Source organism: Onychostruthus taczanowskii, unplaced genomic scaffold, assembly GCF_017590055.1.
Source record: "Onychostruthus taczanowskii isolate IOZ18803 unplaced genomic scaffold, ASM1759005v1 scaffold227, whole genome shotgun sequence".
NCBI classification, from domain to species: Eukaryota; Metazoa; Chordata; class Aves; order Passeriformes; family Passeridae; genus Onychostruthus; species Onychostruthus taczanowskii.
In genome coordinates this window covers 225,654-252,962 of record NW_024499540.1, presented here as the reverse complement: position 1 = coordinate 252,962, position 27,309 = coordinate 225,654, and the positions used below count along the sequence as shown (strand labels likewise).

Here is a 27,309-nt window from a genome sequence, read left to right as displayed (position 1 = left end):
GCGGGGCTGGAGGCGCTGCCGGGGCCGGCCGGGAGCGGCGGGCGGGACCGCGCGGGCGGGCGTGGCGCTGACGTGGCGGCGGCACCGGCACCATGCGGGGCGATAGTAGTGGCGGCGGCTCGGTGAGTGCCCGCAGTCTTTTCACCGATGCTACCCGTAGCTGCCCCGGAGAGCTTGGCTGGTCCGCGGGTCACCGCGAGATGGGCTCTGACGTCGCGATCGCGGGAGCGAGCCGGCTTCCCCGGACCGCCGGTGGGGTGTGCGGCCTGGCCCGGCGCGGTGAGCGGCCCTGAGCGGGCGGCGAGCGGGGTAGCCCCGGGCTCCTGGGGAGCAGCGGCGGGAGCCGCCTCTCTCTGCCCGAAGGCCAGGCTGTTCTCCGAGGCCTCTGGCCGGGCCCGGTTCTGTTCGACCCGGAGCCGGGCAGGACGCCTGAGCGGGGCGCTGCTGGCGCCGGGTGCGCTTTGTCCGACATGCCTTCGTTACAGGAGGACCTAGCTGATGGAATGTGCGGGTAGGAAAGAGAACGCGGGGCTGGAACAGGGAGTTCCCCAAAGGAAACTGAGCCCTCCCGCTCCTCTAGGGGACAGTCGGGGCCCGCAGGATGCCTGGTGTCCCTGCTGGCACCTTCATCACCTCCAGTTTCCGTTCCAGCTCCTCACCTCGGGGAGTTTCAGTGCTGTGCTTCTGCACCGCCTTGCCGGCTGGATGCTGTCTCCAGCCCGTGTTCCAGCTCACCGGAATGGCCCGCAGTCCACGGGCAGACAGAATTCACAGCTCCCATCTTTTCAGGCTCTGGACCGCTGTTTCACTTTTTCTCACCTGTGCAAGGAAGGTTCTTTTTCTGTTTTCCTTATGTCCAGCCGTTGGGCATTCCTGCATACATTAGGTCTCTGTTTTATAAGTAGGAAGTAAAGTGTACAAATGAAAAAACATGCAGAACTTAAACACCAGTTTCTATAGATGTTTCCTTTATAATTGCTGTTATTAACTTCTCAGAAACGAAAGCCTGACAGATCATTTTCACTCTCCTTTTTTATTGCACTCTCCTTAATTGCCACCGAAGTTCATAGTAATCTTTACTCTTATGCAAAATTTTTTAGTTATGAAAACCCCATGAATTTTGATACACATGCCATGTTTGTCATTTCAGTTCTTCTAATCCTAGATTAAGCCAGTGAATTGCAGCAGACTCTGCCTGCCTGTTTATTTGTTTTTATCATTACAGCTTCATAGCCCTGATTTTTTCTGGCTGCTTCTCAGTGAGGTTGCTACACATTTCTCATGTGGAGATTTCCCAAACAGTGCTGTTGACGCTACTGTTTGGGTGTAAATAATGCAAACACAAAACATCCAGTTGACTTTACTTCCAAGGAGGCAAGATTTGATTGTGAAGTCACTGATCAAGCAGTTGTGAATTTTTTCCTGCTGCTTCCCTAGCATTTCCGTGAGGAGACTGGGGCTGGAATGAATAGGCACAGTTTAATCATTCATGTATTGGTATTAGTGCCTACTACTAAACTTCTTAACTCTGGTGCTTAGGGTGTCTCTCACTGCTGATAGTGTGCATCACATTTTTCTATGAAGAAGATAGGTAATTTAACCATCTTTTTTTTTCTGTTTTCTTTTTTTTTATGTATTTTTTTTTCTTTTGTTTAATTGGATTTTTTTGTTGGGCTTTTTTTTTTTCAGGGTGGTTTTTTTGTTTTGTTTTGGTTGTTATTGGGATTTTTGTGGTTTTTTTTGGTTCTTCCAGTTTCTTAGCCAGTTCCTGTTTATGGCAAAATACTACCTTTGTTCCAAAACTACAGTTTTGGTATTCTTTATACTTCTGCTGGGCAGTGATTTTTATTTTCTAGTCTGTATAACTACTGCTTTTGTCCTGAGTTTTCTAATGAAGAATGGCATTCAGTCAGTATTTGAAAGAAGGTGGTGGTACGTGATTGTCCATGCACTAGGAGCCACCTACAGCAAATGAGTTGTTCAGCTGATTTGTACACATACTTTTACAAAGATGTGTTAAATTACATGTCTTAATAGGAGCACAGCAAGTGATAAGTGACAAAAAAAATCTTTGTTAAATAAGAAAAAGGATTCTGCGGTGTGGATAAAATGAACATCTGGGCAGCTGATGGGGTATTATAAAGCAAGATAAAAATGAGGGCATGAAGGAGACTAGAAACAAGGTTCTTGGCAGGGTAAATGGAAGAACTACTTCATTAAGGAAAAATCAGTACTGTGTAAAAGCTAGCAAATTAGTGTCTGAAATATTTGTCATCAAGTGATAAAAGTATAGGCAGAAGACATATATGGGTGAATGTATTGGAGACAAAGAATACTCCATCACATCCCATTGTAGGGGAGAGATTGACTTTCATATGGGGGGTGTGGAGGGGCTCATCCCTGGTTTGATTCCAGTCCAATTCAGCTGGAGTTGGAAAGGTTAAGCACTTCTAGTTGCAGAAAACAGTGATTTATTTTTCAAAGGGTGGTGTATGCGCATCCGCAGAGTTATGTGCACATGATTGTGCTTGGCTGCATAGTGAAACATGCTAAAAGAAAACGAATGATGCTGCTAATGTGAGTTCTTCTACCTTTTTAGGACACCAGGACTGGACATCACAGACAGCAGAAACTCAAGAAGTCCTTGGGAAATAAAAAGTATGTGAATGTTTTTTGTCTAGTTTGATTGAACGCAAGAAAAAAGCTGAGAATATTCTGAATTTTAAGAGCTGCAACAATTTTAATTAATGTGTTGAGAGTCTCAGCTGACTTCACTTACTGGTTTATAGGAAAAGTGCTTTTCTGACACTTCAGTGTGTATTAGCTTTCATTTATTTTTTAAAGGATTTTAGCATTGTGAAGATAAATATTTTAAGTCCAAGACCAAATGGTGCTCCGAAATGTATGTATTTTGGGTGCGATTGCAACTTAAAGACTTTAATTTGAGACATCCTCTCCCCATGCTCTGCAGTATGTCGTGAAACATAGTATGTAATGACCCGACCTGTTGCCATCAGTGTCCCCTCCTTATTAATTCCTGGACTGATGTATTAAAGGTGAGCTCTACAGCTAAGAATATTGACAGAATGGCCATCACAGTCAACACTCGAGTGGTCTACTTATTTCAGTTGGTAATTGTAGTAGCAGTGGGATACATTGCAAAATGTTTGTGTTCCCTTTGTTTCCTCTTTACATGAATGGTATTTGCCCAGAGAATAGATACTCTGTGTTTCTTTGACACCTGATTCAGTTGGCTGTCATGTACAGGAATATAGATGTCCAGGCATTTCAAGGCCTGAGAGAAATACTTCAGAACAGTGAAGCAAAGTTCCCTCTGATCTCTAGGAAAAAAATTCAGTGCTGCTGATTAGTCTAAAGTAGTCTTAATGTAGTGTGATTTGTAGGATATATTGGAAGGTTGTCTTCATTGCTGAAAGTTAAAATTCTTACTGGCATGAAATCTTTAATTGCGTAGTGCCAGCTCTGATTCTGGGAGTAAAGACTGAAGGAGATCTTGCCCTTTGTGGGATGTAAAATGTCTCTTTTGTAATGATGGGCTGCAGAAATATTTTTATGTTCCAAGGATAAGTGCATATTTTTCAATTAAGATTCACTTGCTCCTGCTTCTAAAGTTGAAAGTTTGAGGTAGGAGGAATATTTTTTTCTGTTCCTCTTGAGATCTCACTAATGTCATTATCAAAAAGATATACTGAAAAACAACACTGAGGACATTTTATGTTGCTGGCACTTTACAGTTCCCAAAACTCAGGAGATTCAGTGAACTGTGATACTGGTTTTTAGAATACTTGGGAAGATGAGAAGGATGTTGTCTGTCAAGTTTATTGTGATTGTGTACTAGTATGCATGCGTACACACAGGAATTCAACTTGATGTTTTCCAGGTCTAAGCAACTTGAGGAGGTGGAAGCTGCTTTTATAGGAGTGAACAGTGACTCTGAGGACCCAGTCACCAACGCTTCCTCTGCCTCCCCGAAGGGCCCAGTGAATGGGAGTGCAGAGCCCAGGAGCAAGCGGACCATTCGCAGGCCTGCTTACTGGTTGGAAATGAGAGGAATGAAAAACAGTGTGAACAAATCTTCAGAAAAAAAAGGTATTTATCACTGCTGCTCCAAGGCAAAACTGATTTTCTCTCTGGTTCTTCAGTGAGAGATTAGTTTGCTCATGAAAGACATGCTGCAATTCAGCCAAAAATTACAAGCTTGCTAGTGCTGCTCACGTATTAGAAGAAATGAACTTTTGCCACTGCACAAATACGGGTACAGTTCTCTGACATTATGCATAGTTCCTTTTGAGTCACTTGTCTGTTAAAGTAATCATTCTGTGCTTGAACTCAGTTCTATCTGTAGAAGAGATAAGAGTTACACCAATCATATCACAAATAAGCTTCAAGAGCTTCAAAAATAGAACCATCAACTCTAAAGATGTGGCAAAGGGGACCATTCAGTAGTATTCGGGATTAGATACAGTTTTTTTGGTTGGTAGATGATTATTTTTTTAAGGATGTCTTTATTTTCTCACATCTGTCAGTTTTAATTTTCTGATTTGGAATGGCTCTGGTTTGCGTCTTAGGTTTTTGCAGGAACATTCAGATTTCCTGGCCTAGGAGCTGTTTTCCAAACTTCTTGTGTGGCAGAGAGTCAAAACTTCAATCTTCTTTAATGCACTTTGTTCTTACCTCTAAGTTAGGATCTGTATTCCATTCTGTTGTGGGGAGAGGCAAATACAGTAGCTTGATAGAAGTGAGATTGCTGTAGCTGCACAGCCCCAGGTGCAGTCACTAGCCAGACTGAGTATTGCTGTAGGAACAAACACAGGCCTACAACATACATGAACAGGAGCCAGGCAGATCAGCATGCACACAAGCAGCACCAACAGCCTCCATCCTTATACAATCAATCTGCTCAGTGCCTAACATTTGGATCCCAGTCTCCTCATTTGCTGGGCCATGGATGCACTGGCCCCTGAGGCCTGCAGAGCCATGTGGGGGGCAGGTGAAGACCTCCTTACAGACAGGCTCATACTCACAGACCCTGCTTGGTGTCAGACATGACAAGATTTGTATACTGACCAGTCACCTATTTACAGGCAGGTGTTCTTTGCTATCCTCTTATACCTCTATTTTCCCCCACTTGATCAACTACAAATTGGGTAATTCTGTCCCTTTCCCTCCCTTTGATACCACTCCTGATCATCCTAGTCTTGTGTAATCCTGAATTGTTCTCCACTCAAATCCCAGGTGCTACATAACCCTAGGCAGTAAAACCACACTCTCCGTTCTCACTGTTTCTCCCTTCCAAAGGGGGTTTCAGAGAGGGGTTCCCACTGACTTATTCTTGTGGGTCTCCTGGGACAGAACCAGGAGGAAGCTGTCTGTTTCTTTAAGTCTATAATCGGTGTTCCGTGCCTACCATTGTGCTTCTGTGCTCATCTCTATTCATAGAGACAAGACTTTGATAGGCTTGGGAATATTCAGGGCAGGCATGATACTGAGTTTCTGTATGCTCCTTTTTGTGTGTGTGCAGGTGAGGTTTTTATCACATAACCTAGCACTTTCTGTCTCTTTTTTTGAGGATTATTTTTCCAGGCCATGCTGTGGCACTGTATCTTCCATACCTGCTGTATCACAGTATTGTGGGCCACGGGGTGCCTAAATGTTGCTGAGTGAAAAGGCTGTGTCCAGTTTACTGGTGTCTAGGTGCCTCACAAGAAGTACGTTTTGTTTTGTTTGTTTTGTTACTAAATATTGAATATAAGGATAAGATGAGGCAGCAGTAGACTCAAAGCTGTTATCCAGACTGAATACTGAGACTGAAACATATCTGTTCTTACTTATCAGGAGAAGTACTCTTGAAAGGCAAGAGGAAATCTGAGCAAAGGGAAGGCAAAGATGTTAAAGACTCTCCCAAGAAGAAGCAGAAGATTTCGGGTAATACAAATAACTTGTAATGCCTAATTTCAAGCCTACAAGTACTTCGACTTGTCTGCCCAAGTGACATCTTCTGGAGTCTTCAAACTCTGTTTCTGATTCTGAATGTTTTGTTCTAGGAAGCCATTGAATAGTGTCTGCTTAATCAGTGGGAGGTGATCTAACTTCAGTCTGTCTTAGAGGTCCAGCAAAGGGAGGGAGGAAGGGAATTGTGGGAAGTATAGGCCACCATCATTTCAGTTTCCCAAAGGATTATAGACTAAATAATTGGATACATTGCTTGTAAACATCTGGAGATTGAGTAGCTGATAACAGCAGTATGGGTTTATTAAGAGGAAATCAAACCTAAACACTTTTTTATTGCCACAAAGACCGAGGGGAGAAATGTGTGACATCAGAGGCCTTTCATTCCTTCAGAAGGTTTGTCAATCAGTGGTTAGGTGCAAAGGAAGGTGTACAAGTGGTGAAAGTAGGAGCAGGTGACACAGAAGTGTACATTTGCTGTCCAGTCTTGCAAGGATGAGGTTAGGAAAGCCAAAGCCAGCTTGGAGTTGAATCTGGCAAGGGATGTGAACAGCAGCAAGAAAGGATTCTACAAGTACATGAACAGCAAAGGGAAGACCAGGGAAGCTGTGAGTGCACTGCTCCTCAGAGCAGGAGAGCTGGTGACAAAGGACACAGAAAAGGCTGAGGTACTCAATGTTTCCTGTGCCTCTATCTTTATCAGTTAAAGGAATCCTTTGGGAATCCCAGGAGCCTGAGACCAGACAGAGGGCAAGTCTGGAAAAAGGAAGCCCTACACTCAGTGAAGGAGCTCAAGGTTAGAGCACGTAAACTGGATTTACCCAATCATTTGCCTGTAGTCTTGGTTAAGTAGAAAGGTCTGAGAGGACTGGAAGTTAGCCTGTGTGACACCCATCTGCAGGAAGGCTCAGAAGGAGGATCCGGGAAACCGCAAATATGTATGTGGCTCTGGCCTTGGTGCCATGGAAGGTCATGAAGCAGATTATCTTGGGTACTGTCATAGGACAGCTACAGGAGAACATGGTGATCAGGCCCAGACAGAATGGCAGGTACTGCCTGACTCACCTGATGTCCTTGTATGACAAGGTGATGCACTTAACGGATGAGAGAAAGGCTGTGGATGTTATTTACCTGGACTTTGGTGGAGCCTTTTTGACACCATTTCCCACATCATTCTTCTGGAGAAACTGGATGCTCATGGCTTGGACAGGTGCACTCTTTGCTGGGTGGAAAATTGGCTGCATGTCTGGGCCCACAGAGCCATGGGGCATGGAGTGACATCCATCTGGGGCCAGTCACCAGTTGTCTTTCCCAGGGCCCAGAATTTGGTCAGTGTGGTTTAATATCTTTATTGATGGTCTAGATGAGGGGACTGAGAGCACCTTCAGTAAGTTCACAGATGACACCAAGTGGATTAGGATGTGTATCTGTTGGAGAGCAGGAAGGCTCTGCAGAGGAAACAGGAAAGGCTGGAATGATGGGCCAAGGCCAACAGTGTGAGGGTCAACAAGGCCAAGTGCCAGGCCCTGCCCTGGGGTGACTGTAACCCCATGAAGCACTCCAGCCTGGGGCAGAGGAGCTGGAAAAAGCACTGTGAGTGCTGGTTAAGAGTGGCTCAACACAAGCCCAGGTGTGCCCAGGTGAGAGAGTCCAGCCAGTGGCCCCTGGGCTGTGTCAGCTCTGGGGTGGCAGCAGGGCCAGGGCAGTGCCCGTCCCCTGTGCTGGCACTGCTGGGGCACCTCCAGTGCTGGGGGCAGCTCTGGGCCCCTCCTGCCAGGAGAGACCTGGAGGGGCTGGAGCGTGTCCAGGGCAGGGAATGGAGCTGGGAAGGGAATGGAGCCCCAGGAGAGGCTGAGGGAGCTGGGAAGGGGCTCAGCCTGGAGAAAAGGAGGGTCGGGGGGACCTTGTGGCTCCGCACAACTCCCTGACAGAAGGGGTCAGACTCTGCTTCCATGGAAGTGACAGGACAAGGGGAAATGGCCTCAAATTGCACCAGGTTTAGATGTGATACTGGGAGCAATTTTTTGCCCCAGTAGGACTGTCCAGCCTTGGCACAGCTACCCAGAGCAGTGATGGAGTCCCCATCCCTGGAGGGATTTGAAATGCATGTGTATGTGGCACTTGGGGACATGGGTTAGCAGTGGCCTTGGCAGCGTTGGGGGAACTGTTTGACTTGATGATCTTGGAGGGCTTTTCCAACCTAAGCAATTTATAATTCTAAGTCCCATGGGGCCTGATGGGTTGCACTAAGTGCTGAGAGCTGGCTGATGTCATTGTGAGGCCACTCTTGATTATCTTTGAAAGGTCATGGCGACTGGCAGAGGTTCCTGGAGGCTGAAAGAGAGAAAATACCACTCGTATCTTCAAGGATAGAAAGAAGGAAGATCTGAGGAACTACGGGCCAGTCCACCTCACCTCAGTCCCTGGGAAGCTGATCATCCTGGAGAGCATTTCCAAACACATGAAGGACAAGATGGGGATTTGGAGTAATCAGCATCGATTCATGCAGTGTCAATCACGCTTAAATCAACCTGATAGCCTTCTACAATGAGGTCACTAGCCTGATGAAATAGGAGTATAGAAAGATGGTTCATGGAATGTCCCTGTATTCAATTGTGACTGTTGTTTCTGTCACCAAGGACTTGGAAGTATGTAGACAGCATAGAGCTGAACGTGACAGCAAGTGTACTGGAGAAAAGGCTAAAAGTGAAAGTGGTCTTGACAACAGAGAAACAATTTTAAAATGGAACAGAGAACAGTGTAAAATTAATGATGATATTGTTTGGGAAGAAACACTGTTGCAGCTGAAAAACAACGAGCAGCCTCCCAGGAATCAGTGCTTCAGAAGAGGATTCAAGATCCGTAGCAGATCAAAAGCTGACTGGGACTAGCAGTGTCATAGTGTTTTTTTAAGAAGGCAGATGTTAGACAGAGAGCTTTGAGGAGGAATGTAGACTCTGTGAAGTAATTAGACATGTGAAGTAATTATTTTGCTGTAATGCAGGGTCACCATGTAGTGCTGTTTCCAGGAGTAGGCACTGCAGTTCAGGAAATGTGTGGGACAACTGAAGAGGACAGGGAGACAAGAGCAAACAGCATAACCCCTACTGAAACAATAAGTTTTTTAGTCTAAAGAAGACTGGAATGAGTGGAGCAATGAGACTCCCCATGGTTGTCATCAGATGGACTCAGCCAAACTGTGCACAGAGGATGTGTCAGTGTGAAGAGTTCCCATCCCCTGAGCTTTGAGTATGAAGAACCGTAGAACTTACAACTATTTGGGTGGGACTAATGCCTGCCACTATAAATAGATCTTGAAAGGGAGTAGGAAACATAATCTTGACATTGCTTTAAAAAAAAAGCATTGAACATTTCTGAATAACTTTGAGATAACAGCAGACTAAATAGCAGCCTTCTCGCAAAAAAATTCTGTTTTTTGTTGTAACAAAGCTAGCAGAACTCAGTCTTCTGGCTTGTCTTGTTTGTGTTACAACAGGGAAAAAACATCAAACTGGAACAAAACAAAACTCCAGAACGAAACGTCGCTGTGTTCAGAAAGAGCCAGAAACCTATGATGCAGGTAAGAAGAGGCAGTAGCTAAGAATTGTTCATGAAGCAGATAAAAGATAAATGTGATTGTAGTATTTGAATCTGAGCAACAGCTGTGCTTCTGGTGTTTCCATTCAGTAGTTCACTATACTGTTGACAAGTTGGAGCTGGCTGCTGTCCTGGCACTGTGTCAGTACTGCAGAGTAGGACTGAAAGGACTGCACACTGCCTGAGTGTAATTCCACGTGCTCTTGCTATTGCATAATGTAACAGGAAAGAAGGAATCACTTTTTGAACTGAACAAAAGCCTGTTAAAATAGTTGCGTTATTAAACTCATTAAAATATTTATAGTTTTTACTCAGCAGAATATGTTTGCAGGAAAAACTCCTTAGCTGTTGCTGCCAGATCACCTTTTCTGGGAACCAGAGACCCAAGCAATCTGTCCTAGAAAAATAAAATTAGCCTTCATTCAATGAGTGGAATAACTTGGTATTTGTAAATCACAGCACTCATGAAACACCCCAGTTTTCTGCCAAGTGCTGTTTGATTCACAAGCTTTTCCCCAGGAGAGGGACAGCCTGGGTCTGTTATTATTGGGAAAAGAGGAGAGGCTGTGGATTTTGTTACGGTAAGAATTCAGGCAGATGGCTGCTAAACTACTTTTCTTCCCAGAACCCATTTCAGTAATTTATAATTCTTGTGGATTATGCCAAATTTCTGCTTGGGATTTCACAAAGAGGCCAGAAACTGAAAACCAGGCCACACAGGGTGCTTTTCCCTGGCTGTTGAGTAACTTGCCCTGGTGGTCTGTGACTGCTTTTACTATGAAAACACTTTGGCCAAAAGAAGAGTTCACTCAGCATGCTAAAGTAATTGTGCGACAGAAATTAACAGAGGAAAAAATGTCCACTGGTCAGGTAGAAGAACACACCTTACAAGAGAATGGTAGGTCAAAGGGTGTTTGTAAAATGCTCCTTGAAAGTGAGTGATGTGTGCCTTGACATTCCATACCTGAAGCTGTAAAGGAGCTGGCATGTTGAAGTGCAGCTGGACACAAGTTTGGTAGCGTGTGACCTGGTTTTTTTTAGAGTTCACTGCGCACATCGAAGGACGGAAAAAAAACAAAGATGTTGTGTTAGCACTTGGGTTCTAAACGTTGTGTTTTGACAGGTAGTATGGAAGAGCAGTGGTTTTTAGAGATTCAGGACAAAGGCCGAGTTACCTGTCCCACTTGCCGGGCTGTGGTGAGGAAGACTGTAGAAGGACTGAAAAAACATATGATGAATTGCAGGAAGGTAAGAATACAAGATATGAGCAATGATTTCTTTACTCCTCTTCAGCTTACTGATAGAAATACCTGCCTGTTTTGTGTTGTATTTAAAACCAGTTTCATCTCATCACCATGTCCCTAAGCAAGAGTCCTTTATACATCTGTAAGAACAGTGATTGGTGCTTCTTGCTCAGCATTTTGCTGGAGGTTTGGAGTAGTGAACAAAGGTGTAGTTATTTCATTGTTCCACTAGATTTTAGACTCCATAAAAGTTCTTTGAAGAGAGTTACCAGGCCCAAATAAATTTTTCTGCTCTCCTGCTCCTTTCCCCCAAAGAGTTTTCCATTGCTTTGGTTAATTTACAGTTAAATGCACCACATCCTTGTTTATTTCTAGGAAATGTTCACATGTCACCACTGCGGGAAGCAGCTGAAGTCTCTAGCAGGGATGAAATACCATGTCATGGCAGACCATAACAATCAGGTAATACAGCTGCTGTGCATCTGAAACTCCTACAGGCAGAACAGGCTTTGGTCCTTTCCTGCTACACACAGACATGGAACATGGAGTGCTTTTTTCAAGTGTTCTAGGTGTTCAAATCTAGTTGAACTATCATTTTTCCAGTTAGACTTGACATCTGCAAAACAGTAGAATGTTACCAGAGATGGTAGGCATGCAACATCATAGAAAGAGGGATGAATTTCTGTTTAGGCTGGTAAGAAGTCACACATAAAAGGCATTCCCAATCAGAAGGAAAAAGATTAGGCTGCAATTTCAGTCCTTTGCTAGAAAGGAGGAGGTTTTTCTTCATCCAGAGCAGACTAGATTTGAGGTAAAATAGCAGAAGCAGCAATTAGTTCTAATCTAACACTAGATTAGTACTAATACTACAATCTGCTTTTCTTCTTTGCTCTTACTTTAAAGAAGGCAACGTCTCCTGTTCTAGTGGTGAAGAATTAGAACTTTTGAAAAGGTCATTTGGAAGTCTGTGCAAAGTTCAGATAATTCACTCTGAATTTTTTTTTCATGATTCCCAGCACTGCAGTTTCTGAACCTACAGCTCTATTAGTAAATTATGCAGACCAGGGATCACGTTCTGGCCCTGAAGATTAGGTCTGTCACTGAGTTCTATCTTTTTACTCAGTCTAGATGTAATATTAGGTAAAGTAGGAAATAATATACAATAACCATGAGAGAGAGAATAAGGAACTTGAGCTGTAGTTTTGCACAGATGAGTAACTGTTACAAGCAGTCTGCTTCACATTAGTCAGGCTGAGTGGACACAGTAGGACCAGTAAATGTTTAAGATGCATCATTTTCTGTCAGTTCACTCATTTTAAAGATAATTCCTCTTTGGTTTAACCCCAGTCAGCAGCCAAGCCTCATGCAGCCCTTCACTCTCTCCCTCACCCACAGGATGGGGAAGAGAATCAAAGTGTGGAAACTCATGGGCAGATATAAAGACAGTTCAATAGATAAAGCACACAGGTAAAGCAAAAGGAATTCATTCACCACTTTGGCAGGAAGGTCCAGGCATCTCCACAACCACAGAACTCCATCACACATAGTGGCAGCTTGGTACAGCAGATGAATGTCTGCCCCCTTCCTCCTCCTTCCCCCAGCTTTACATGCTGAGCATGATAGTGTATGCTCTGCAATATCCTCGTGGTCAGTTGGGGTTGGCTATCCCAGATATGTCCCCTCCCAGCTGCTCGTGCACCCCCAGGCCACTCTGGTGCAGCAGCATGAGAAAAGCCCTTAGCGCTGTGCAGGGCCTGCTCAGCAACCCATCTCTGAGCTATCAACCCAGTTCTCAGCACCGATCCAAAACACAGCCCCACACCAGCTATCACCCCAGCCAAAACCAGCAGAGATGCAGAAAGTCATCGTTATAGTAAATACATGTCTGTAAAATTGTTAAGTTGCAGAGATCCAATTATTTTAGAAGCTTTCCTGCCCCAGTGTGAGTAGTGAATTCCCTGTGGGGAGAACTGTAAATGATGAGCATCCTGTGTTTTCCATTCATCTTTCTGTTGTGCTTTAGCCAGTTGTGAAGGAGGGAGAAGAATTGGATGAGCAGCTTGAGCGAGACCGCCTTCGGAAGGTTTTGAAGCGAATGGGAAAATTAAAGTGTACAAGGGAGGTAAGCTGCATTGTGCAAAGTGTCAATTAAACAGCAGTGTTTTATGCATAAATATGAAACATGAGAGTGCTGGTGAGTGTGCTCTGGTGCTGGCCAAAGCACAATTTGTTTCGAGATCTCAACTATGCTTTTAAGGCAGAGTAGCATAGAATCATAGAATGGTTTGGGTTAAAAGAGACCTTTAATAGACATTTCAATGCCAATTCTTTGTTGCAGATTTCATCTGTCCGAATAGACTAACATTAAAGTTTTCTGCCTGCCTGTCTCTGCTCTGTCAGGATAAGTGCTAGTACTTTGGTCAGCAAACTGTGGATCCTGTTCACACTGGGGATGCAATCCCTTGAAGAATGGTTTTCTTCCATGTGTTTTTCTTTTATATTGACAGGGCTGCACAGGCAGCTTCACCAGCATAATGGGATACCTATATCATGCTAAAAAATGTGGGAAGGCTGCTTCTGAGCTGGAGAAAATGGCTATGAAGTGCCATCACTGTGGGAAAGCATACAGATCAAAGGCAGGACTTGTCTACCACCTCCGATCAAAGCACGGGCCGGTGAGTGCACCCTCCAGTGGTATCGGGGACTGGGATGGGACTTCAGCCACTCAGGCTTGAGACACGTGTAGGCTTTTGTCTGCTAGTTTGCTGGGTAATTGTAGACCACAAATGTTTGCATTTTTCCTGCCCCTGGATTATTTTGTCCTTGATAGTTTCCTTCTAGGAGGAGCTGTTGCTTATCTGTGACTAGGATGAAGTTTTTAATAGTAAATCAGCAACTCAGCAGTAAATGACCTGACTTTTGCTCCATGAAAGAGTGATGCTAACATAACTTGTGAGATGCTTTCCTTTGCTCTTAAAATACTCACCATTGGAGCAGAACAGGCAGTCTTGTTGTCCATGAGGGTTTTACAGTGAATGACGGAATACTTTTCAAGACTAGCAACTTCATGAAGCTCTCTGCTTGAGCCTCACTGCTGTGATCCCTATGAGCAGTTCTGGAGGTCTGTCTCACCAGTGGGATGCACTTCTGTCCTCTGTCTGTGACAGTAAACTATTGGATTATACCAATATTACTGAATGGGACTGCCTTGGCTTGCCTGGTTCCTGCTGCTGAACCAAATAGCAGCACCCGTGGTGTTTTGCAGCCCAGAGACGCTCTGGCTCGCTCTGTGCACGTGGGGACAAGTCCAGGCGTGTCCCGAGCTCCGGTGCCTACGGGCTGGAGCTTGTTGGTAAAAGAGGGTCACTCCTCAGGCCTCCCTGTGCTGGAGAAACTTTTTAAGGCGATGTTGAAGAAGGAGTCGGTCCTGATAGAGGGTTTAATCCGAGTTTTTAATCCAGAGTTCTTATTCTGGGCCGCATGGCATCTGAATGCAGTAACAGCTCCACCAGAAGCCCCGGGCCCCCGGCGCGTGGTGTGCTCGTCCTTTTGACCCGGGGGAGGGGAGGGAAAACAGGGACCACCAACCAGGTAGGGGGGCGGGGGTCTCAGGTGAGAGAGACACCTGGATGGGCCAATGGCCCCCCAGGGGGTGGAGGGCATCCTTTGAACCTGCCAATTCTTAACCAAATATCTTACATAGCATAGTTTATATTATATCATTATGTTCTAACCTAAAACAGTATTGAATAGTTAATTTAATACTTAAGAAAATTAATACAGCGTAACTTTCTAACATAGCACATACAATATTCATTGTAATACTTGCGAAAAGCCAATCATAAAATACACATTTTTCACATGCAACGTGAAGCTAACTTAACAGCAACTGCTTCAGCTCCTTTTAACTCTGCAACCTTAAAAAAAAAAAAAAGGAGTCGGTCCTGATAGAGGGTTTAATCCGAGTTTTTAATCCAGAGTTCTTATTCTGGGCCGCATGGCATCTGAATGCAGTAACAGCTCCACCAGAAGCCCCGGGCCCCCGGCGCGTGGTGTGCTCGTCCTTTTGACCCGGGGGAGGGGAGGGAAAACAGGGACCACCAACCAGGTAGGGGGGCGGGGGTCTCAGGTGAGAGAGACACCTGGATGGGCCAATGGCCCCCCAGGGGGTGGAGGGCATCCTTTGAACCTGCCAATCACTCGGTGCTCCTCTGGAGTTTCTGGTTTGATAGACAGTGCCCAGCAGGGGTCAGGGTGGGGGAAAGGAGAGGTGATGGACACACCACCTGGGGACAAAACTTCAGGGGAGGGACCAAGGAAACTGAGGCACACCATGGCAACACACCACAACAGTAAACCATAGCTGATGCAGCCTATTTATGAGGGGTTTGGCAAAACATTTATTTACAGTATTTAGTGTAACTGAAATAGGAAGTAGTGAAAGAGGCTCACTTTTTTGGGCCTTCATTGCAGGTCACTTTCCTCCATGAGGAGAGAAGAACAGAGAACCTGAAAGAAATGAAACGGGAGCAAAACGACACAGGCAGAGTTCAGAGGAGATCTGCAAAGGTGGCAATCTACTATCTCCATGAGCTGGCAGGAGAGGAGCTAGCCAAAGAGTGGCCCAAAAGAAAAGTTCTGCAGGACTTGATTCCAGATGACCGGAAGGTACAAGACCTTAAAAATACTCTATAGGGCTCAAGTTTATAGCTCTACATCTAATGAGTTGTACTGGCTCCTGCCCCATGTTTATGGCACATGGAAAGGTGTGTTGTGGGGAGGATTGGGTTCTGCTGTCTCTCTCTCACACAGTATTTCTGCAGCAGCAATTGCTGTGGTGCAGTGTTTTGTTCAGGCAGGCTGTAATGACTGTAGAGTCCTATTGCTGGAATTCCCAGGGGGTACAAGGAGCATGGGCTATCATAGGCTCAGATCACTCCTGCCATGCTGAAAGGCCCCAGCAATCCTTCCAGTCTCTGATACATACTGTGCTATTTCACAGTGCTTTAGACTTCTGAATTTCCAGTAGTGTCCTTTAGGCTGTGAGTGAAAGCCAAGGAAAAACAACGGATTTCAGTGGGGTAAGGACATTTAGAGGAATTTTTGTAGTCAAGGCAATGGGAGGTTTCAGATTCTGATACTGTGGCGGTTTTCCAGATTCAGTTATGTTTCTAGAGAGTTGGTGAGACAAGAGAACATTGATTATTGGGAGTTTGCCTCTTAGAGTAGGAGAAGAGGCACTTCTGTCTCAGCCTAGAAGAGGAATTCTGTGTAGCCAGCATTACTTCCAGCTCTCGATTCCATCTTTGTCTCAGCTGAAATACACTCGTCCTGGACTGCCCACATTTAGTCAAGATGTGCTGTGCAAATGGAAAACGGAAATAAAGATGTACCGAAGAGTCCACTGCCCAAATCAGGTAACCCTTAACTGTTTGTGAAGTCCCAGGGGGGATAGATTTCGGGTCTGTATGAGCCAACAACTTCCCACAACCCTGAAACTGCAGTTGGTCTCTCTGTGGGAGACAAATCCTGCTCCATCCCAGTATGGTTGTTTAGTGTAATCAAGGCCCTGTTTAGTCTTGGAGATGTTTGAGGATGCTCCTTTTGTCTTTTGCATCAAAGTGCCCTGGGGATGATCCTTTTGGGAATGTGTGTGAACACTTGAGAGCCAGTAACTTGGTGTCAGGCTAGTACAGTTTTCTCATCCAGGTGGGCAGTTGGTCACTTTGGAGGTTTGAATAGTGGAAAAATGACAGGCCTCCGCCTTTCTATCTAAATCTATTCATAGAAGGAATAGATAGAAGGAAGGAGGCCTGTCATTTTTCCACTATTCAAACCTCCAAACTGAGGTTTCCATAGAAGGAAGGAGTAGAGTTGGAAATACAAGAGTAAAGAGACTTTGTCTGGCACAGCACTTAAGTTTTCTTCATTGCACTAGACCAGCTTTAAGCCCTTTTCAACCTGGCCTTGAGCATTTCCAGGCATGGGGCGGCCACAGCTTCTCTGGGCAATCTGTACCAGGGCCTCAGCACCCTGACAGGGAAGAATTCCTTCCCAGTATCCATCTAGTCCTGCCCTCTGGCAGTGGGAAGCTATTGCCCCTTGTCCTGTCTTTCCAGGTCCTTGTCCAAAGTCCCTCTCTGGTTCTCTTGGACCCCTTGGACTGAAAAGCTTAATTTCTCACAATGCCTTACAACAATCACCAGTCAGATCCAGTGGGAAAAAATGGCCCCACTGGTGGAGGTGGTGGACATGTCCACATGATACATGTTGTCAAAGAGCCAACGATCAGTGGCAGCTGCCCTCTAGGTTTGGTGTATAGATGGTGCCTTCCCTCTGCCCTCCCCTACCCCACTCCCAGCACTCTCTCCCCAGTATTGAGGCTAGCATCGTTTTCAAGGTCAGAATTGCAGCCCCATGTTGTCTGTGGAGCTGTGTGCAGAGAGCAGCTGTCCTGTGTCACCAGCCAGTGATCCAGCAGCATGTCTTGCTCCTGCACCTTGTTCTGGGACCTGGGCTGAAGGCTGAGCACAGTGTGGTACCCCAGGACTGATGCCTGAAGCTCCCCAGGGGCCAAGCCTCTAAAGCTTCTCTTTAACTGAGATCAGGGCTGTTGGATGCTGTGCTCCTGCTCTGTGCCACTAGACATGAGCAGTGCAGGAGTGAGAAGTGTCTTGTACCTGCCCCGTGTGGTCTGCTTGAATTTTTTCTCCGTTGCACTTCAGGCAGAAAGCAAATTGACATTTTAGTCAGGCTGTTGATAGAGCATGAGAGTAACTGTCACAGGAGCTTTTTTTTTGTCCAAGTGTGCTCAGAAACTGGAAATATAAATACTAAGCTTACTCTTCTAATGGTCTTTTTACCAGAAGCTTTCTGGCTGTGGAGGATTGGTATCTGCCTCCGTCTACCTCTCTTTTGCACTTTTGGGATTGGCCTCCAGACATAATAATGCTCTATTGTCCCAGACATAATAATGCTTTATTGTCCAGGAAGAAGTGATTTCTTGCTAGCATGTTTTTCACATTTGGTGTTTTTTTACTGTTTCAGGGTTGTGAATCTGTGTATGGCAGTGTCTCAGGACTCAAGTCTCACCTTGGCACATGTACCTTGGTTGGTAACTTTCCTCTTAATAGCCCCACTGTCCCTGTCCCTCTGATAACCCTTTGTTCAAGCTCTTGTCCTGCCACCTGCTGATCTGAGATCCTCACAAATTCGTGGATTCGTGGAATGGTTTGGGTTGGAGGGGCTCTTAAAGATCACCTTATTCCAGCCCCCAGTTTGGTGCTCTCCTGTGTGCTAAGGGTGTTGCCATTGGAAACAATACTTGAAAGCAGGAGAAAGCACCTTACTGGCATTCCGTTTAATGACACAGCAGTTCTACCTGTAGGTTCACAGCTACAAGAGCAGTTTTTCCAGGTGCATTGCTGGAGACCTTATGGCATCTCAGAGAGCAGTCCTGTGCTTCATGGGCACAACCGCTCACTCATGTTAGTGCTGCTGTAGCTAAAGCTGTCTGCTGTGAGAGATGAGATGGATGGATGAGAGCTTCTAGTTTTTATTGCTATCTGAGTTCTATCTGAGCAAGATTTAAATGAATTATATAGGTTTATCAGCCTCCTGGTCCAGCAACTCTTGATGGAATTTTGCTTGTTTGTTTGTTTTGATGCCAGGGAGACTTTGTGGCTGGTAAATACAAGTGTCTCCTGTGTGAGAAGGAGTTCATTTCAGAGAGTGGGGTCAAGTATCACATCAACTCTGTGCACGCTGAGGTAAGGCAGGCAGAGTGGAACCTCAAACCCCAGGATGTTGGAAGTGGGGAGAGTGTCTTAAGAAGAAAATGCTGGATGTGTGCCATGTTTTACTTTTTCCTTGCTCACTGTTGGGAACAGGGTCATTAAACTTAGCTGGTCTTATGTGTTAGTCTGGGGAGTAAGTGTTGTGTCATGTCACATGCCTTGTCCCAAGCTGCTGCTGCTCTGTTCAGCCCTGCAGCATTTCCTGTGCCTTTAACTAGGCAAATGTCAAATCAAATCTGAATCCTCTGAGACAGAGTGACACCTAAGGACACACATCAAAGAACAGAGCATTGTTGGGCAGTTGCCTTTCCAGATCTTAGCTTTCAGGGAAATCTTGTCCTACAAGGCAGCTATATTGTAAGCCCTGATAGGCTTTTTTTGCTGTTTCCACCATGATCAGTACCAACCTGTTGCCTTCTAAACCTGCAGGACTGGTTTGATATGAATACAACAACAACCAAAAGCTTTGAGAAGCTAATGAAAATTCGCCAAAGGGAAGAGCAGAAGAAGCAACGTAAGAAACGTCCTTTGACCAGGGGCAAAAAGAAGAGAGCTGGCACCCTGGCTGCCAAGAAGCTCCCCACTGTTGGAGCTGAAAAAACGAGAAGTAAGAGAGGTTGTCCACAACGGGCAGACAACGAGAGCGCGAGCAGTGAGGAAGGGGCACCCCAAGTTGCACAGAGAGCTGAAGTTCCAAAAACCAGCCGCAAGCGAGGCCGAAGTAAATCCCTAGAAGATGAGAAGGAGTAGTCCTAAAGCTTTTCACTTCTGTCAGGCTCACAACCCACAGCACTAATATAAGCAACTGAATGTCTTTGGGACTGTGACTCAGTTCTGCAGGTGACTTTCATACTGAAACTTCTGCATCTGGTCAGTTGTGAGGAATTCAAACAAAAGCTGTGGTGCAGAGGCTGCTTCTGCCAGTGGAGTTCCTTTGGACAGTGGCACTCACAGTGTACCCAGTGTGATTCCTGCTCTGGTTGCAGTCTCAGCTTGGTCATACTAGTTGCTTGTTTCGTGGTTTCCAGTGCAGCAAGTGTCTGTTTTGTCATCTTCCTCTGATGTGTGAGATCAGGGTTCTTTTTTACAGTTCTTCTCAAAAGGGATTGACTGGCACAATGTTTAGGTCTCTTCAACGGGGAAATCCTTTCTTGCGCAGAATTCACCCAAACTAAACGTGGGAACAGTGCTGTGCAGGATGCAAAGATTCTGGCTTGCGCTGTCACTCTCCTGTCTGTTGTCAGCAAGGCTGCCACAAAAGAGACCTTCTCAGTATTTGCTGTATCCTGTTGCACAAGGCTCTATTTCATACCCTGGTGTTTAGGCTCCGCACCAGACAGCACAAGACTTGGAAGGGATGGAAGGTCATTATTACCCTTGTCAGGAACCCACTGTTCCCCTGGCATCTCTCTCCTGTAATGCTGAACATCAAACGTGTGTAGAAAGTCTTCCAGCACTGCAACAACTGAATGCTCTCAAGCCCTTTGGAGATTCACCAGCCTTTTAGAGACCTCGGTAACTGATGTACTGAGATGGCCCTTGTGTGCCCTCTGAAGCCCACCTGTTCCATGCTCACCTGGGATACATACTGCAAGACAGTGCCTCCCTGCATGAGCACCCTGCTAGTGCTGGGACCAGTTTCCACAAAGCTGCCTTGCCAGCAGGTGGTTCTTTGTCATGCCAGTGCTCCCACAGTGTCTTTTCCCCCTGCTCTGCAGATATGCCTTTCATTGTCTTACATAACCTGTTTCTTTCCAGTATCGCCTCTCTGTGCAAATGAGGTGTACTAGCAGTGGCTTCCCTGTGTAGAAAAGGTTAAAAGAAGAGGGGTCACTATTTTAAGACATGTGTTGGCATTGCCTCTGGATCATAAGGAATAATATCTTCTTGTCTCTATAAATCATAGAATGTTAAGGGATTGGAATGGACCTTAAAGATTTAGTCTCACCCCCTGCTGCCACAAGGGACATGTCCCACTAGACCAGGTTACTCAAGGTCTTATCCAGCCTGGCTTTGAACACTGCCAGGGTTGGGGCATCCACAGCCTCCCTGGGCAACCTGTTCAGTGTCTGAATGCAGCAGATGTCATAGAAGCTAGCAGGAAGCAGCAGTACAGGCAGTCCTATTCTTCAAAGAATGGGTTCTCCAGACTTTATCCAAAGACCCATCATACCAGAAAATTGCAAAATTTGCACTGTCTGACAAAATTGCTGGTGCTGAAATTCCCAGGGAAGGCATTGCAGTGTGTGGGGAACAGGCAGATTTGTACATGTGTGTTAGTACCAGCACAATCACATTGTTCCTGATGGGGGAATACTGTAGGGCCAAGGTGGTCTCCAGAACTGCCTTTGGAAACAGGTGCTGCTGCGCTTGCAGGTGCTGTGCTGAAAACAGGCATGTAGACTGTGCAGGGCCTGTAGAGTCTGCAGTGAGATGGGCAAGATCAGAAGACAACAAAATAAAATGTCACCAGTGTGAGAATGTGGTTTCTTGTCTGTTTGCTGTGTGGTGCTCTTGGTGCCATCCCTCCTCCCGCAGCACACCCCAGCCTGTGCAGGGCTGTCCTGCTGCAGGGTTAGTTGTCCTGCTGCAGGTTTAGTTGTCCTGCTGCAGGGTTGCCCTGCATGCTCTGGTGCTGTTCAGCTGTCTTCCTGGTTTCTCTTCAGAACTCCACAGCGCTGTACTTGGAGCAAATGTTCACTGCATTCCCACTCAGTACAATAAACCCAGGAATTAAAGAAGGTTTTTCATAGTGGTTTTCAGTCTAGAGTCCTGTTTCCTGTCATTTATGAGTTACTAACTAGACCTGCTCTCTAGATATGAATCCTTTGTGACCACTTGGGTTTTGTAGTTACTTCAGTAACATGCTCTCCACATAACATGGCACATGGAAAAAAGCATTCTCCAAGATCCATCCCTGTCCATCAGCACAACAGCAGATTGTTTGCAGGATTGGCTCAAGCTGGTATGAGGTGCTGGCACTGCTTGTGAGGAGAGAGGTGTGTCCTGGAGCACCTGCATCCTGCTGCAGTGGGGCCAAGGCAGCCGTGCTCCTCTGCCCTGAGGGCAGGGGCTTCAGCAGAGAGGCAGAATCGCCTCCCTTGCCTGCTGTGCATGCTGCTGGAGAGGCAGCCCCGGACACTGGCGGTTTCTGGGCTGCCAGTGCACGTGGCCAGGTTGTGTTATCCCAGTTTTGTTATCCCTAGGACCTTGTCCCCCAGGCTGCTCTCCATCCATGGATTCCCCAGGTTTTTGTGGATGACATCCCTCCCAGCAAATCAATTGCACCAAGCAGCTCAGATGGGCAACAGGCCCTGGGGGAACGCTGCCCACTGCCCCAGCAAACTGGTCCTTGCTGTTACCAATTCTACTTGAGCAAGTACATGTTTAGGAAGAGATCCAGTTTTGAAGGGATCAGAAGTGGCAAAAGAAACCGGCTAGTCACTCAATACTTGTTGCAGTGGTTCACTGTACTAAAAATGCTGTGTCTTCTCATTGGAACTTGTTTTATTTCAGCCTCTGTATCCCATACTGCTGAGTCCTGGTAACTGAAATAGCTTTAGGGTATCAGAAATTTCTTCCTGCATATTTGTAGTCGTAATTAACTCCATACATAATTTGCTGTATGAGCTAAAGAGGCTTACTAGTCTCAGTCAAAACAGGTTTTTCTTTTTTTTTTCTGTTGTGCATTATTCTTTGCTGGCATGTTGTATATCAGTTGGTGCATTTTTCACTTTTTAAGTCCAGAGGGATGAACCAGGAACCAGCTGCAGTATTCTGTAGCAGTCTGGTTTATGTAAGATACAATGATGACCTTGCTCTGCTCTCACCTATTTCTTTTTGTCCTCAACTCCCTCACTACACTGTTAATATTCACTTTTACCCTCTTTTCAGTTGTTCTGCAAATGCCTCTGAGGACTCATTTCTTTTGTTTCTAGAAACTCAACAGGGTTTAAGGCCAGATAGCACATGATGAACCCATTCTGAAACATCACGGTATATTTCACAGAACTACTCTAGCAGATACTTTAATAACTATGTTTTGTACAGTAACTTTTCCAGAAAGCTTGGGTTTAATATGCGGATTCTCCTTGCAATTGTTATATAATTTCATTAACATTCTTGATAAAGATGTCAAATAGTTGCAGAGTGTGGGATTCTCTAGGACAAATCCTTATTTACAATTATTTAATATCAAGCATTTAATATTTTCAACTGATGCTTGTATAACATGTGGGGCCAAGAACAAGGCCTTAGAGAAATTTATGATGTCAACAGCTACTTTTACCAAAACAGACTTGTAATTAATTAAAGAATAATATTTACAGAAAACTCATCTCTGTGAAACCATGTTGGCTGGGTCTTACTTGTGATGCCCTTTGATGTCAGCTGTTGGTGTGTCTGGGAGACAGACTAAGCTGTACTTACACTCATCACACAGTTTGTCTTTTTTTAAGTACTAGCACACTTGAGTTTTGCTTTGGGGGCCTGGAGGGGTTTTTTGTTGGTTTTTTTTTTGGAGGAGAGAGAATATATTTTGGTTTGGGAGTTGTTCAGTTGTTTTGGATTTTCTTAATCCTTAAGGATTTCCCCATTGTTCCAAGATTTGTTAAATGTCATTAATAATTCAGTAATTTTTATGAGATCACTTACCATCCTTCACTGCAAGTTATGCAATGCAGTAGCTGTAAGGTTTAAGCTCTTTCAATAATGGCATTTAATAATGTTGCAAAAAAATGGAGCTGTTCTTTTGAGAGGAAGCTGTGACATGGGGTGCACTTCACACAGAGATATCCAGTGCAGTCTGTCATTCCTGCCTGTATGGAACAGTCTGGTGCTGAGTGTGGTGGGTGAGAATGAAATCATTGCAGTCGTTAACTCTATCACTGTCAGGTTGGGGTACATCCCATTAGTTTGTCATTTCTCTATTGGTAAGGGTACCACACCTGTGCCAGGCCAGCTCTTCTGCTGCTTCACTTTCCTTGGAGTGACATTACCTCTAGACCACGTTTCCCTGTGCCACTGCAGGTATTTGGGAGCAGAGCCATGGCCTGGGACCAGCTTCTGGAGCAGTCTGGTCCTAGCTGCTTGCTCAGTGACCTTCCTGGCAAGTGGAGGGTTAATGTCATCCTGGAATGCTGTGGGACTGATGCTAGTAATGAAGCCAGCATTAAACATGACATTATTTCTTCAAATGTTGCTTGGCTCTCAAAGCTAGCTGCCTTCAAAATTAAGTAGGTCAATCTTCTCATTAAAATATAGTGGAATGAGAGTGAGATTGGAGGGGCGGTGGCTATATTGGACAGCTCTGCTGAGACATTAATTAGCACAGTGTCCTCTTTTATGCATGCTGTATGGGTCCAAAAACCCATCTGAGTTGGGCTCAAAGGTCTTCTAAATTGGAGGCTTCTGTTTTCAAAAAGTGCAGTTGCATTTCAGAAGCAAGCCTCTGTCTCAGAAGAAGGTAAGAAAAGCCAGGTAGTTACTCAGACACAGCCTGCACTGGACCATAGAATGACCAGAACCAGAGACATGGTCCCAGTGATTCCTGGGGCGGCAGGCCCAAATTAAAGCTTAGGAAAATCACAGCCAGTGCTGTCAGCTGTTTTCGAATTATTCCCCATGGCCAAGGAGGCTCTTGGCCCTCTGTGGCCCTGCAGCATGGGCTGGTCCCTCACCTGCCCTTGGCCACTGCCAGGCACTGGTGGTGGCCAGGACAGGTGGCACCCGTGGTGCCAGGTGGTGGTGGCCAGGACAGGTGGCACCCGTGGTGCTGTTTTTGTGGGCAGTTCCTTCATCTCACGGGAACCAGAGACCAGCCCGTGCGGCAGTGAGGGCTACAGGAAGGAGGGGAGCTCATATGCAGAGGAAGGATGTGAATGGGAGACAGACTTTGTCTGATTTAAGTACTTGGTAAAAAGGTAAACATCAAAGACTTTTCCACACATGGATTCATGGAATGCTTTGGGTTGGAAGGTTTAAATGTCAACTTCAAATGTCAACTTCAAATGACAATTTTTAATGTTAAGGCTCTACCATGAGCAAGATTGTCTTTTACTAGATCAGGTTGCTCAGAACCCCATCCAACCTGATCTTGAATGTTTCCAAGGATGGGATGTTGCATACAAGTAAAGATAGTATTAAAAAAGGACCTTATAAAATACAGTTTAGGCCCTACAGGTCTAGCTAAGCTAGCAGTTAGCTTGTAACTTCCCATATAAAAAAATCATAAGAATGAAAGCAGTTAGCACAACAAACTATTCTAGTAAGAAAACTGTTTGCACCTGTAGTAAACAAGAAATCTGTCCCATAAAAGTCAAAAACCAAAATATGTGAACTAACCAAAAATAGATTTAACAAACATACACCCTAGTCATTTACCAACCAATAAACTAAATATCAGTGTATTGTTAGCCAATTAAGTCTAACACAGTACCTTCTAATATTTCCTATAAACATAAGCTTTGTAAATAAAGAATGGACTTTTTCTGCATGAGGAAACTGGATCCCATCTGTTTTACTGCAACATAGGGACACTCACCACATCTCTGGGCAGCCTGTATGGGTGTCTGGCCACAGTCATTGTGAAAAACTTCCTTACATCTAATCTAAATTGGCTCTCCTTCAGTTTAAACCATTGCTGCTTGTTCTATTGCAGCAGGCCCTACTAAATAGTCCATCCCCATCATTCTTGTAGGCACTGGAGGGGCTCTGAGCTCTCCCTGAATCCTTCTCTTCCCCACACTGAGCACTCCCAGCTCTCCCAGCCTGGCTCCAGAGCAGAGGGGCTCCAGCCCTGGAGCAGCTCTGTGGTCTCACCCCAGCAGCTCCAGGTCGTATCTGTGCTGGGAACCTCAGAATTAAATATCTTCAATCTGATTTTGCTGCAGCTGCAACTGGAATTTCCAAAAAAAATTTTAAAAGGTTCTGGACCTCTTTAAAAAGCAAGACTGCCATGCATTAAACAGGATGGTTGTCTTGTTAAGGGCTAGAGAAAGTATTTGGAGGAGATATTTGGCATTTTCAGGGGAGTGAGGACACTGGGGGAATCCTGCAGGGATCCACATTAACATTGGACTGTTCAAAATGTTTCCCTCGTGACACAGGAAGTAAGTGGGTAGGGTCTAAGGTCAGGTTTGAGGATTACACGGAGCAGTAAAAAATAAAAGGTAGCCATGAAGAAGTGCTAAAGCATCTTAGAATACTGAGTGGCTGGGAGATGAAATGGCAGATGAAATTCAGTATTATAAAATGAAAGGGTCCAAATAACATCTATATATTGCCCTTACAGCCCCTCAAAGATGGTTTGCATTGGTGATAAAAATGCGGATATCCTGAAAGCCAACAGGCTAACTTACTGCTGACCTCTTTCCTCATCAAAACGTCTGTGCCAAATACCATCTTTCAAGACAGACTGCAGCCACCCTGGCCCTGGCCCCTGCCTCAGAGCTGCCGCTGTGCAGAGCACAGGCAGAGCAGGGAGGGCACTTCCCTGGGCACTGTGCCCAGGTGCTGCACCAGCACTCGGCTGCTGCGGGGACAGGTGACATCCCCGGCACAGGTGGCTGGCTCAGAGCTCTGAGGCTCATCCGCACAGCTCCCTCCAGGCCCTTTGGGTCTATGCCACCCAAAAGAAGTGCAGTCTCTCCCGTTCCTGGCCACCTTCCATCACCAGCCACTGAGGCACAGGCTGCCCCAGAGCAGCCCCTGAGCAGGACAGGGAGGTTCCATGGCACCACACCCCTGCCAGGCCTGTACACACAAGTGGCTCTCCATCACACGGGCTGCCCAGTGCCCTGTGTCCCTGTGTCCGTGCCTTGTCTCACTGTCCCATGTCCCTGTCCTATGCCATGGAGGTACAGGCATCACGGAGGGCTCCCCTCCTTGCCTTGGCTCTGCCCCGGCCGTGCGGAGCACTGCACAGCGGGGCAGCTGGGCTTAGCACTGCACTGAGCACAAACAGGTGGCACAGCCAGGCTGGCTGGCAAGCACACATCTCCTCTTTCTCCAGAACTTCATCTCTGCTCCCCAATTACGGGAACAGTCGCACAGTCAGCACAAGCAAATGCAAGGAGCAGATCCCAGTGCCAGTGATGCAGCTGGCAATTACTTTGGCCCTGTCAGAAGCAATGCCAGGGAGAGGATGTCAGGAGAATGGCAGCAAGAAAGAGGTGGAGGGGTGGCTGGAAACTAAATCCACATTCTGCAGTCTCATCCTGAGAGGGTAATCAGCCCTGGTCTCCATGTGGGCCAAGCCAGCATGGACTGAAATTCTACCCCCGACAGGGAACAGGCCATGCCAGTCTCTGCAGCAGCCACATAGATGCTTGGCAGCTGTCAGGCATCAAAAGAGAAGCTGTCAGCACATCCCCCTCAGTTTCATAGTTTCTAGGCTAAACAACTCAGGCTAATTTAGGCTTTCACCATAAGCTGCTTTGCCCAAAACTCCCTCTTAAGGGAATTGTATTGGGTTTGCATGGCAGGATTTTGGTAGAGGGGGGATTACAGGGATGGCTTCTGTGAGAAGCTTCTAGAAGCTTCCCCCATGTCCAGCAGAGCCAAAGCCAGCTGACCCCAAGACAGACCTGCTGTTGGCCAAAGCAGAGCCCATCAGCAATGGGTAGCAGTGCCTCTGGGATTTAAGAAGGGAAAAACTGTGCACAGCATCAGCCAGAGAGAGGAGCAAGGGTATGTGAGAGCAA

At 45.8% G+C, this 27,309-nt stretch overlaps 2 protein-coding genes across 5 annotated transcripts in view; one reads left to right on the top strand and one right to left on the bottom strand.

The window, feature by feature from the left end:
- GPN1 (GPN-loop GTPase 1) overlaps positions 1-117 on the bottom strand; it is a 13,149-nt gene extending 13,032 nt beyond the window's left edge. For all 3 annotated transcript variants that reach the window (XM_041405225.1, XM_041405224.1, XM_041405226.1), the window contains exon 1: positions 1-117. In XM_041405225.1, the coding sequence (XP_041261159.1) occupies positions 1-94 (94 nt within the window). In that variant the 5' untranslated portion in view covers positions 95-117.
- Positions 1-22,184, top strand: ZNF512 (zinc finger protein 512). 2 transcript variants are annotated; one of them, XM_041405221.1, is made up of 14 exons: positions 1-122; positions 2,600-2,658; positions 3,902-4,110; positions 5,857-5,946; positions 9,467-9,550; positions 10,691-10,815; positions 11,187-11,273; positions 12,835-12,933; positions 13,319-13,486; positions 15,285-15,479; positions 16,127-16,228; positions 17,859-17,921; positions 18,482-18,580; positions 19,037-22,184. In XM_041405221.1, exons 1-14 carry the CDS (start codon positions 93-95, stop codon positions 19,355-19,357), a joined length of 1,731 nt encoding a protein of 576 aa, XP_041261155.1. In that variant the 5' UTR covers positions 1-92; the 3' UTR covers positions 19,358-22,184. The 2 variants fall into 2 exon arrangements, with proteins under 2 accessions (XP_041261155.1, XP_041261157.1); XM_041405223.1 differs by lacking the exon at positions 5,857-5,946.
- The last annotated feature ends 5,125 nt before the right edge of the window (positions 22,185-27,309 follow it).

What these genes read in the sequence shown, in the direction of transcription:
- ZNF512 (XM_041405221.1), top strand. Translation starts at nt 93, where the DNA reads ATGCGGGGCGATAGTAGTGGCGGCGGCTCG. An exon ending in AAGTCCTTGGGAAATAAAAA is followed by an intron (nt 2,659 to 3,901) that starts GTATGTGAATGT and finishes GATGTTTTCCAG; the next exon opens with GTCTAAGCAACTTGAGGAGG. An exon ending in ACCTTGGCACATGTACCTTG is followed by an intron (nt 17,922 to 18,481) that starts GTTGGTAACTTT and finishes TTTTGATGCCAG; the next exon opens with GGAGACTTTGTGGCTGGTAA.